Source organism: Enhydra lutris, unplaced genomic scaffold, assembly GCF_002288905.1.
Source record: "Enhydra lutris kenyoni isolate GAN:26980312 unplaced genomic scaffold, ASM228890v2 scaffoldscaffold4, whole genome shotgun sequence".
Lineage (NCBI taxonomy): Eukaryota > Metazoa > Chordata > Mammalia > Carnivora > Mustelidae > Enhydra > Enhydra lutris.
Window position 1 is genome coordinate 19,696,413 of NW_019154088.1, and position 13,356 is coordinate 19,709,768.

Below are 13,356 nucleotides of genomic sequence, written 5' to 3' on the forward strand. Positions count from 1 at the left end.
CACCATTTCCTATTCTCCAGCAAAAAATAGGCAAGGATGGGGCGCCTGGGTGGCTCAGTGGGTTAAAGCCTCTGCCTTCGGCTCAGATCATGATCCCAGAGTCCTGGGATCGAGCCCCGCATCGGGCTCTCTGCTTGGCAGGGAGCCTGCTTCCTCCTCTCTCTCTGCCTGTCTCTCTGCCTACTTGTGATCTCCGTCTGTCAAATAAATACATACATACATACATACATACATACATAAAAATAGGCAAGGATGCTCAACTGCATATACTAGGTGAGGGACTGCAAACCTTCTTCATCCTGTGGCTCACTGGAACATTCTTATCTTACAAGTGAAAAACAAAAGCTGGAGTAAAAGTCTTTACAAGGCAGGATCACCCTCCAGAATCAGTAAATACATGGGTTGAAGGAGCATTTACTGAAAACTAAGTGCCAAGCAATGTGCTTCACGTTTTGTAAGTGAAATGACTTCACTGTCACAGCTACTCTATAATTATTCCATTTTTTTTTAAGATTTTATTTATTTACCTGACAGAGAGAGATCACAAGTAGGCAGAGAGAGAGGAGGAAGCAGGCTTCCTGCCAAGCAGAGAGCCCGATGCGAGACTCGATCCCAGGACCCTGAGATCATGACCCGAGCCGAAGGCAGAGGCTCAACCCTCTGAGCCACCCAGGCGCCCTAATTATTCCATTTTATGTATCAGGTAAATGAGGCAGAGAGGATGAGAAAGTTGCACAGGGTCACACAAGGGGAAGTGAGACAGAAATATGGGTCTGATTCTGAAAGCCTCTACTTTTGACCACTACAATCCTCAAAAAGCTAAGTCATAACCAAGATCATTGAAGATAAACATTACCCAAGGAGGATGATCGGCTTCGAATCAAGAAAAAGAAAATAAAAACATCTCAGTGTAGTGCATACCCATCTAAAGAAGGGAAATGCTCTCACCAGCTGACCTGAGTGTCCTGGGCTGCTCAGAGGACACATCCCTGCAGAGCTACTGGCGCTGCAGCCTCAAGAACGGGATGACCCCAGCCTCCACACCCAACTCACTGCCTTTCCTCTGACTGCATGCACACTACCAACCTCCAGCTACCAGTTAGTCTTCCAGATCAATTTTATTTAATAAAAAAAAAAAGAAAAGAAAAAAAAGACACGTTGACCAGCAAGTATTCTAGGCCTCCTGGCAGTTATAGTCATCACTGGAATTAATAAATTAACACTGTGGTTTACAAAACAGTCTCTTCTAAGTTTTCTCATCATGACCTGGTTCCCTATGAAACAGCAACTTCTAGTGTACTTGACAGAACAGCCTCTGAGCCTTCAGAGCTGAGAACCAGACACTAGTCCTTGGTGAACTATATGGACGGTTATGTCAAATCAGGAGTCAAGTATTTTGGACAGTATCTATATTCACTGATTTCACTGTAAAAACAGTAGTTTCTAATAGTTACCTGAATGTGAGTTTGGTTTTAAAAACGGCTTGTCCCTGTAGACCAGTACCTTGTCTTATAAAAAGATGATTGTGATCTCCCTGTAGTGGAGCTTTGTAAACATCAAACACTTCGTTGCCTAAATGCAGAGACATGCTGAAAAGAAGGAACACTTCGCACGTTAAAGTCATAAAGCTTTATTCTACCATTTCATTTTACTTAAACTGTGACTCAACTGCTACTTTCTCTCCTTTCACAGAGTTCAGAAGGAGAGGAAAAAAGTAGACATGAAACATATGAGAAACCACCTACACAGAGTAACATACATTGTATGTTTCTGGTTTACAAAGCCTGCCGAGAAGGAAAGCATGCCCTAATGGGTACTCAGTCTCTACCACTTTCCCAATGAAAGGTAGTTTTTCTAACTTGTTACCTTACAGTGAGCAGCTGGCGATGGGCAGGGGAGCTGGTCTAACATTTCCAAACTATTATGCTGTGGCCAGAGAGGATGACCACATTTTTGGCCTATTTCTAATGTCTTTCACCAGCCTGTCCAACATTCAACTACCTATTTACTTTTCTCAGGTCTTCTGTGCAATGCCAGAGACCAAGCAATGGAAACCCTTTAATAAGACGTATCCCCCAAATAAGGTTTTCTTCTGAAGTTTCACCTCTCCTAGCCACATTCCAGGTATTTCAATGTTTTTCAAGGCACTTTGAGCTTACCTCCCATCTGACCACTTGACGATCCGAGCGTTGCTTTCTTTGATTTCATTTCCTTCCTCATCCCGACGTATCCTCCATCTTATTGTATTTTCTACCTGGTTCAAAACACAAGTACCTTAGAATGCTGTAGTTTAATGTTTCTTTTTCCTCAAGAGACACATAATCATAGCATTTCTGTCACACACTTAGTGACAGAAAAACAGACAATACTGAAACCCTCTTGTTATAATCAACTAGAGAAGTTGAATAAATTAACAACAGGAAAAACAATTAGCCTAACTTCTGAGTTCCTAGTGCTGGAATCAAAAAGGAAGCTGAGGGCCAGAGCATTCGAGCTAATGCTAAATCCATAGCAGCCCTAGGATATGTAAAGAAAGAGCTCATAGTAAAAGCTATGAGGACAGGAAGTAAGACTTGAGGCCACAGGAATTAGCAATTTAGACTTGAGGCTCCCTCTATAAAGAAGGTCTTCGGGGCGCCTGGGTGGCTCAGTGGGTTAAGCAGCAGCCTTAGGCTTAGGTCATGATGCCTGGGTCCTAGGTTCGAGTACCACATCAGGCTCCCCCTATTCTACAGGGATCCTGCTTCTTCTTCTCCCTCTGCCTGCCACTCCCTCTGCTTGTACTCTCTGTCAAATAAATAAATAAATAAATAAAATCTTTAAAAAAAAAAAGAAAGAAAGAAAGAAAGAAAGGTTCCCCCGTAAAGCTAAAAACGAAATAAATGTAGGACCAAAAACCTTTGCCCAGGGAAATAGGGAAGTTCCCCAAATATGAGTAAGGAAAAAAACAGCACCCAAGAAGATTAAAAACCCAGGTTTGTTTTTTTTTTTAAAGGTTTAGAATCTAACTTTATCTTGATTGCATGTGGTAGAAACACCAGGTGGTTCTGGAAAACTTTCAAGAGCTTCTAAAATGAAAACCTACTGAAATTAAAAACTCAATGGGAATGGGGCACCTGGGTGGCTCAGTTATTTAAGAATCTGACTCCTGATTTCAGCATAGGTCATGATCTCAGGGTCCTGAGATCAAGCCCTGTGTTGGGCTCCATACAGAGCAGTGTGTCTGACTGAGATTCTCTCTCCTTCTCTCCCTGCCCTTCCCCATACCCCCTCAAATCACTCTCTCTCTAAAATAAATAAATAAATCTTTAAATGGTAAACTCATCACCGACAAAGCAGGAAAGACTATCCAAGAGAAGAAGTCTCTTTAACAAATGGTGTCAGGAAAACTGGACAGCAACATGAAGAAGAATCAAACTGGAGCACTTTCTTACACCATACACAAAAATAAATTCAAAATAGATAAAAGACCTAAATGTGAGACAAGAACCCATCAAAATCCTAGAAGAGAACACAAGCAGAAACCTCTCTGATCTAGGCCAGAGCACTTCTTATTAGACACGTCACCAAAGGCAAGGGAAACAAAAGCAAAAAATGAACTGATGGGACCTCATCAAGACAAAAAGCTTCTGCACAGCAAAGGAAACAATGAACAAAACTGAGAAGTAGCCTACGGAATAGGAGAAGCTAACTGCAAATGACGTATCTGATACAGGGTCAGTATCCAAAATCTATTACGGACTTGCCAAAACTCAACACCCAAACACAAACAATCCAGTTAAGAAATGGACAGAGGACATAAATAGACACTTTTCTAAAAAAAGACACCCAGATGGCTAACAGACCCATGAAAAGATGCTTAACATCACTCATCATCAGGGAAATGCAAATCAAAACCACAATGGGTATCACCTCGCACCTGTCAGAATGGCTAAAATAACACAGCAAACAACAGGTGTTAACAAGGATACGGAGAAAGGGGAACCCTCTCACACTGTTGGTGGGAATGCTAACCTGCAGCCACTCTGGAATACTTTTTAACTTTAAAAAGTTAAAAAATAGAACTACCCTATGATCTAGTTATTGCACTAAGTAAGATACAAGGGGTACTGAAAGGGTACACACACCCTGATAATTATAGTAGCATTATCAACAACAGCCAAACTATGGAGAGAGCCCAAATGTCCATTGACTGGTGAACTGATTAAGAAGATGCAGTATATGGGGCACCTGGGTGGCTCAGTGGGTTAAAGCCTCTGCCTTCAGCTCAGGTCATGATCCCAGGGTCCTGGGATGGAGCCCCGCATCGGGCTCTCTGCTCAGCGGGGAGCCTGCTTCCTCCTCTCTCTCTGCCTGCCTCTCTGCCTACTTGTGATCTCTGTCTGTCAAATACATAAATAAAATCTTTAAAAAAAAAAAAAAAAAAAAAAGAAGATGCGGTATAGAGTCTGGGCAAGATGGCGGAGGAGTAGCGGACTGAAATGACATCAGGTGGCAGTTCAGCTAGATAGTTCTCAAACCATTCTGAACACCTACAAACTCAACAGAAGATCAAAGAGAAGAGCAGCCAATTTTAGGAACAGAAAATCAACCACTTTCTGAAAGGTAGGACGTGCAGAGAAGTGAATCCAAGGCGATGGAAAGATAGACCGTTGGGGAGGGGCCGGCTCCCAGCAAGTGGTGGCACAGTGGAGCACAAAGTCAGAACTTTTAAAAGTCTGCCCCACTGAGAGACACTGCTCCAGAGGCTAAGTGGGGGTGGAGCCCTCACAGGGACAGTGAGGACAGGAGTCTCAGGTCCCACAGGGTCACAGAAGGATCAGGGGAGTCTGAGTGTGGCAGAGCTGCCAGGTATCGGAGTGGGGAAGCAGACTACAGAGACAGAGCTGAGGAGTGAGCTCTCGGCTTGGGATTACCTTGAATTGTGATCCTAGGCACAGTTGGACCACTGCTCTTTGAGCAGGGACCCCACAAGTGGCAGACCCAGGAAGACTCACCTTCCTCCTCTGGAAGCAGTAATCTACTGGGTTTGGAGACTCCAAACAGGCCCATGCGTCAGAGACAGAAATGCTCGGTCACAGGCAGGGTGAGCCCAGAGCGTGGCCCGAGACCAGGGAGACAGAGGGATTGATGGCTTTTCTCCGAGGGCGAACTGAGGAGTAGGGCCCTGAGCTCTCGGCTACGAAGGCCGGAGATTGGGAGGCCACCATTTTCATTCCCATCTTCCAGAGCTCTACAGAAACCGTTCAGGGAACGAAAGCTCCTGAGAGTGAACCAGAGCAGATTACTTAGCCTGGCTCCTGACAAAGGCGGTGCAATTCTGCCTCAGGCACAGACATTTGAGAATCCCCTTGGGCAAAGACATTTGAGAATCCCGGCAAGAGGACCCTCTCCCAGAAGATCAGCAAGAACATCCAGCAAGACCAAGCTCACCAATCAAGGAGAACAGCAGAATTCCAGAGGAGGGGAAAGCAAAGCATGGAATTCATGGCTTTCTCCCCATGATTCTTTAGTCTTGCAAAATTAATTAAATTTAAAAAAATTTTTTTCTTATTCTAATTTTTTTAACTTTTCCTCTTTTGTCTTTTAACATTTTTTAACTAGCTTACCTTAACAATACCTTTCTAAAAAAAAAAAAATCTTTTTAAACCCTACATTATTATAGTCATATTTTACCCTTCATTGTATTTAACCTTATTTTTTGTATACATATAGGGGTTCTTTTTTTCCTAAAAAATTTTGGGATACAATTTCTTCTAATAGATCAAAATATACCCTAAATCTAGCACAGGGCTTTGTTCTTGTCTCCAGCCTGAGCACATTCTCTCCCCCCACCTTTTTTTTTCTTCTTTTTCCAGCCAACTTATCTTATCAATTCCTTTTTTAGAATATTTAAAAAATTTTCATCTTTACAATCATATTCCATCCCTTCCTCATGTTTACCCTTATTTTTGTATGTGTGTATATATATATATATACACACACACACACATACACACACACACACACATTTATATATATATATAATATATATATAATATATATATAATATATATATAAGTTTTTCTTTAATATTTTGGGAGGTAGTTTCTTCTAAGAGACCAAAATACACCCAAAATCAAGTGGGTGGAGCTGTTCTATTCACCAGTCTAACTTATTTATTTATGTGTGTGTGCTTGTAATTTAAATATGTATATATTTAAATTTATGTGTGTATATGTGTATATATGTAAATATATGTGTATATTTAATATACATATATTATATATACATATTTAATATATACATATATTAAATATATATATTTAAATTATAAACACACACACACACACACACACATATATATATATATATATATATATATATATATTTTTTTTTTTTTTTTTTAATTTCTTTTTAACCTCCTTTCTTCTCCCCCCAGCTCGGGGTCTCCTCTGATTTGGTTAGCGTACATTTTTCTGAGGTCTTTGCCACCCTTTTAGTATTTTATTCTCTCATTCATATATTCTTATCTGGATAAGATGACAAGGCTGAAAAACTCACCACAAAAAAAAAAGAACAAGAAGCAGTACTGACAGCTAGGGACCTAATCAATACAGACATTGATAATATGTCAGATCTAGAGTTCAGAATGACGATTCTCAAGGTGCTGGCTGGGCTTGAAAAAGGCATGGAGGATATTAGAGAAACCCTATCTGGATGAATAAAATCCCTTTCTGGAGAAATAAAAGAACTAAAATCTAACAAAGCTGAAATCAAAAAAGGAATTAATGAGGTGCAATCAAGAATGGAGGCTGTTACTGCTAGGATAATTGAGGCAGAAGAGATAATTAGTGATATAGAAGACCAAATGGGGGCACCTGGGTGGCTCAGCGGGTTAAGCCGCTGCCTTCGGCTCGGGTCATGATCTCAGGGTTCTGGGATCGAGTCCCGCATGGGGCTCTCTGCTCAGCAGGGAGCCTGCTTCCCTCTCTCTCTCTCTCTCTGCCCCCCTCTGTCTACCGTGATCTCTCTCTATAAAAAAAAAAAAAAAAAAATTTAAAAAAAAAAAAAAAAAAAAAAGAAGACCAAATGATGAGGAATAAAGAAGCTGAGCAAAAGAGAGACAAACAACAACTGGACGACGAGGGTAGAATTTGAGAGAGAAGTGATACCATGATACAAAACAATATTAGAATAATTGGGATTCCAGAAGAAGAAGAAAGAGAGAGGGGGCAGAACGTATATTGGAGCAAATTATAATAGAGAATTTCCCTAATATGGCAAAGGGAAGCATCAAAACCCAGAAGACACAGAGAACCCACTCTCAAAATCAATAGAAATAGGTCCACACCCCATTATCTAATAGTAAAACTTACTAGTCTTAGTGACAAAGAGAAAATCCTGAAAGCAATTCAGGACAAGAAGTCTGTAACATACAATGGTAGAAATATTAGATTGGCAGACTTATCCACAGAGACCTTGCAGGCCAGAAAGAACTGGCATGATATATTCACAGCACTAAACGAGAAGAATATGCAGCCAAGAATTCTATATCCAGCTAGGCTATCATTGAAAATAGAAGGATAGATAAAAAGCTTCCAGGACAAACAAAAATTAAAAGAATTTGCAAACACCAAACCAGCCTTACAGGAAATATTGAAAGAGGTCCTCTAAGCAAAGAGAGAGCCTGAAAGTAGTAGACCAGAAAGGAAGAGAGACACTATACAGTAACAGTCACCTTACAGGCAATACAATGGCACTAAATTCACATCTCTCAACAGCTACCCTGAATGTAAATGTGCTAAATGCCCCAATCAAAAGACAGAGGGTATCAGAATGGATAAAAAACCAAAACACATTAATATGCTGTCTGCAAGAAACTCACTTTAGACACGAAGACACCTCCAGGTTTAAAGTGAGGGGGTGGAAAACAATTTACCATGCTAATGGACATCAAAAGAAAGCTGGGGTGGCAATCCTTACATCAGATCAATTAGATTTTAAGCCAAAGACTCTAATAAGAGATGAGGAAGAACACTATATCATGCTCAAAGGGTCTGTCCAACAAGAAGATCTAACAATTTTAAATATCTATGCCCCTAACATGGGAGCAACCAACTATATAAACCAATTAATAACAAAATCAAAGAAACACATCAACAATAATACAATAATAGTAGGGGACTTTAACACCCCCCTCACTGAAATGGACAGATCATCCAAGCAAAAGATCAACAAAGAAATAAAGGCCTTAAATGACACACTGGACCAGATGGACATCAGATATACTCAGAACATTCCATCCCAAAGCAACAGAATACACAGTCTTCTCTAGTGCACATGGAACATTCTCCAGAATAGATCACATCCTGGCTCACAAATCAGGTCTCAAGATACCAAAAGATTAGGATCATTCCCTGCATATTTTCAGACCACAATTCTCTGAAGCTAGAACTCAATCACAAGAGGAAATTTGGAAAGAACTCAAATACATGGAGGTTAAAGAGCATCCTACTCAAGAATGAATGGGTCAACCAGGAAATTAAAGAAGAACTGAAAAAATTCATGGAAACAAATGATAATGAAAACACAACAGTTCAAAATCTGTGGGACACAGCAAAGAGAGTCCTGAGAGGAAAGTATATAGCCATAAAAGCCTTTCTCAAGAAACAAGAAAGGTCTCAAGGACACAACCTAACCCTACACCTATAGGAGCTGGAGAAATAACAGCAAAGAAAGCCTAAAACCAGCAGAAAAGAAATAATAAAGATCAGAGCAGAAATCAATGAAATAGAAACCAAAAGAACAGCAGAACAAATCAACGAAACTAGGAGCTAGTTCTTTGAAAGAATTCATAAGATTGGAAAACCCCTGGCCAGACTTATCAAAAAGAAAAGAGAAAGGACCCAAAGAAATAAAATCATAAATGAGAGAGGAGAGATCACAACCAACACCAAAGAAATACGAACAATTATAAGAACATACTATGAGCAACTATACACCAGCAAATTTGACAATCTGGAAGAAATGGATGCATTCCTAGAGACATATATACTACCAAAATTGAACTAGAAGAAATAGGAAACCTGAACAGACCCATAACCAGTAAGGAGATTGAAGCAGTCATCAAAAATCTCCCAACAAACAAGAGCCCAGGGCCAGATGGCTTCCCAGGGGAAGTCTACCAAACATTTAAAGAAGAATTAATACCTATTCTCCTGAAACTGTTCCAAAAACTAGAAATGGAAGAAAAACTTCCAAACTCACTTTATGAGGCCAGCATTATCTTGATCTCAAAACCAAACAATGACCCCATCAAAAAGAAGAATTACATACCAATATCCTTGATAGACACAGATGCGAAAATTCTCACCAAAATACTAGCCAATAGGATCCAACAGTACATTAAAAGGAGTATTCACCACGACCAAGTGGGATTTATTCCTGGGCTGCAAGGTTGGTTCAACATCCGCAAATCAATCAATGTGATACAATACATTAACAAAAGAAAGAACATGAACCAGGGGTGCCTGGGTGGCTGAGTGGGTTAAAGCCTCTGCCCTTGGCTCAGGTCATGATCCCGGGGTCCTGGGATCGAGCCCCGCATCGGGCTATCTGCTCGACAGGGAACCTGCTTCTCTTCCTCTCTCTCTGCCTGCCTCTCTGCCTACTTGTGATCTCAGTCTGTCAAATAAATAAATACAATCTTTAAAAAAAAGAAAGAAAGAACATGGACCATATGATACTCTAAGTAGATGCTGAAAAAGCATTTGACAAAGTATGGCATCCTTTCTTGATCAAAACTCTTCAAAGTGTAGGGAGAGAAGGTACAAACCTCAATATCATCAAAGCCATCTATGAAAAACCCACAGTGAATATCATTCTCAATGGGGAAAAACTGAGAGCTTTTCCCCTAAGGTCAGGAACATAGCAGGGATGTCCACTATCACCACTGCTATTCAACACAGTACTAGAAGTCCTAGCCCCACCAATCAGACAACAAAAAGAAATTAAAGGCATCCGAACTGACAAAGAAGTCAAACTCTCACTCTTTGCAGATGATATGATACTCTATGTGGAAAACCCAAAAGAGTCCACTCCAAAACTGCTAGAACTTGTACAGGAATTCAGTGAAGTACCAGGATATAAAATCAATGTACAGAAATCAGTTGCATTTCTATACACTAATAACAAGACAGAAGAAAGAGAAATTAAGGAGTCGATCCCATTTACAATTGCACCCAAAACCGTAAGATACCTAGGAATAAACCTAACCAAAGAAGCAAAGAATCTGTACTCAGAAAACTATTAAGTACTCAAGAAAGAAATTAAGGAAGACACAAAGAAATGGAAAAACGTTCCATGCTCATGGATTGGAAGAACAAATATTGTGAAAATGTCTATGCTACCTAATGCAATCTATACATTTAATGCAATCCCTATCAAAACACCATCAATTTCTTTCAAAGAAATGGAACAAATAATCCTAAACTTTATATGGAACCAGAAAAGACCCCGATAGCCAGAAGAATGTTGAAAAAGAAAGCCAACGTTGGTGGCACCACAATTCCAGACTTCAAGCTCTATTACAGAGCTACAATCATCAAGACAGTATGGTACTGGCACAAAAACAGACACATAGATCAATGGAACAGAATAAAGAGCCCAGAAATAGACCCTGAACTCTATGGCCAAATAATCTTCAACAAAGCAGGAAAGAATGTCCAATGGAAAAAAGACAGTCTCTTCAACAAATGGTATTGGGAAAATTGGACAGCCACATGCAGAAAAATGAAACTGGACCATTTCCTGACACCACATACAAATTAGACTCAAAATGGATGAAAGACCTCAATGTGAGATAAGAATCCATCAAAATCCTTGAGGAGAACATAGGCAGCAACCTCTTCGACCTCAGCCGCAGCAACATCTTCCTAGAAACATCACCAAAGGCAAGGTAAGCAAGGGCAAAAATGAACTATTGGGACTTCATCAAGATCAAGATCATCCTTTGCACAGCAAAGGAAACAGTTAACAAAACCAAAAGACAACTGACAACAGAATGGGAGAAGACATTCACAAGTGACGTATCAGATAAAGGGCTAGTATCCAAAATATATAAAGAACTTACCAAACTCAACACCCAAAGAACAAAATAATCCAAACAAGAAATGGGCAGGATGGGGCACCTGGGTGGCTCACTTGTTAAGCGTCTGCCTTCAGCTCAGGTCATGATCCCAGGGTCCTGGGATCGAGCCCCGCATCGGGCTCTCTGCTCAGTGGGAAGCCTGCTTCTTCCTCTCCCACTCCCCCTGCTTGTGTTCCCTCTCTCGCTCACTGTATCTCTCTCTGTCAAATAATAAATAAAAAAGAAATGGGCAGGGAACATGAACAGACATTTCTGCAAAGAAGACATCCAGATGGACAATAGACACATGAAAAAAATGCTCAACATCACTCAGCATCAGGGAAATACAAATCAAAACCACAAGGAGATACCACCTCACACCAGTCAGAATGGCTAAAATTAGTAAGTCGGGAAATGACAGATGTTGGAAAGGATGCGGAGAAAGGGGAACCCTCCTACACTGTTGGTGGGAATGCAAGCTGGTGCAGCCACCCTGGAAAACAGCATGGAGAGTCCTCAAAAAGTTGAAAATAGAGCTACCCTATGACCCAGTAATTGCACTACTGGGTATTTACCCTAAAGATACAAATGTAGTGATCCAAAGGGGCACAGGCACCGGAATGTTTATAGCAGCAATGTCCACACAGCCAAACTATGGGAAGAACCTAGATGTCCATCAACAGATGAACGGATGAAGAAGATGTTGTGTGTGTGTGTGTGTATGGACACACAGACACACACACACACACACATATACACAACATCTTTATCCGTTCGTATACAATGGAATACTATGCAGCCATCAAAAAATGAAATCTTGCCATTTGCGACAACATGGATGGAACTAGAGGGTATTATGCTGAGCGAGATAAGTCAATCAGAGAAAGACAATTATCATATGATCTCTCTGATATGAGGAATTTGAGAGGCAGAGTTGGGGGGTTGGGAGGTAGGAAAGGAAAAAATGAAACAAGATGGGATCAGGAGGGAAACAAACCATAAGAAACTCTTAATCTCACAAAACAGACTGAGGGTTGCTGGGGGGAGAGGGGCATGGAGAGGATGGTTGGGTTATGGACATTGGGGAGGATATGTGCTATGGTGAGTGCTGTGAAGTGTGTAACCCTGATGATTCGCAGACCTGTACCCCTGGGGCAAATACATTATATGTTAATAAAAATAATTTTAAAAAGAAGATACAGTATAATACACACACACACATACACACACACTGGAGTATTATTCAGTAATCAAAAAGAATGCAATCTTGTCATTTGCAATGACATGGATGGAGCTATAATGCTAAGTGAAGTAAGTCAGATAAACACAAATACCATATTATCTTACTCATACATGGAATTTAAGATAGAAAACAGATGGCATATGGGAAGGGAGTAAAGAAAAAAAAGAAAGAGGTAAACAAGCCATAAGTGACTCTTAACTACAGGGAACTGAGGGTTGATAGAAGGAGGTAGGTAAGAGATGGGTTAGATGGGTGACAGGTATTAGAGAAATGGCACTTGTAATGAGCACTGGGTGTTGTATGTAAGGGATGAATCACTGAAGTCTAGTCCAGAAACCAATACTGCAACAGGGTCTTACTAATTCCCTTCCAGTTTTTTCCTTTCCTCTTTATTGCTCACTAAATAAACAACTATGGGGGCACCTGGCTGGCTCAGTTGGAAGAGCATTTGACTCCAGGTCTCAAGGTTGTGAATTCCAGCCCCACACTAGGTGTAGAGATTACCAAAGAAAATAAATTAAGAAAAAAGAAAAAGAAAAAAAAGTAACCATGAAGCCAGCTGATAAAAGAAATCAATATTCATTAATTAACTATGATACCATATCTGAGATTATTTCAAAAGTCTGGGTAAGGTATGGTAGGGAATATAAAGGACACAAGATTGTCCAACCTGATAACCACTGAAGAGTGTGATGGGTACATGAGAGTTCATTATATGGTTCTCATTATATTCGTAATGTGTTAAAATTTCCCCTAATAAAAGGATAAAAACAATCTATACTATTCTTACCCTCCCTTTCACACCAAAAAATATACACATAGAGGCCATTAGTAACTGAGAAGCCAGTTTGAAAAATGCTATTATATAAAGTGATTCAAATTATAATGATGCTATGAAAGGATACACTGCTAGGTCTTAACCCTATTGGGATAAAGACACAGTAAAGTAGCTTTAAAGATGGAAGACGTCATAGAAATATATAAACAATACCTGGTTCCTTAT

The 13,356-nt window shown here is 40.2% G+C and overlaps 1 protein-coding gene across 4 annotated transcripts in view; it reads right to left on the minus strand.

Moving 5' to 3' along the window:
- LOC111160609 (RNA polymerase-associated protein LEO1) overlaps positions 1-13,356 on the minus strand; it is a 48,135-nt gene that overhangs the window by 13,544 nt on the left and 21,235 nt on the right. For 3 of the 4 annotated variants that reach the window (XM_022523826.1, XM_022523817.1, XM_022523834.1), the window contains exons 7-8: positions 2,160-2,254; positions 1,455-1,589 (exon numbers count right to left, since the gene is read on the minus strand). In XM_022523826.1, the coding sequence (XP_022379534.1) occupies positions 1,455-1,589; positions 2,160-2,254 (230 nt within the window). The remainder of the gene's footprint in view (positions 1-1,454; positions 1,590-2,159; positions 2,255-13,356) is intronic. The other variant, XM_022523843.1, reaches the window with a different exon arrangement.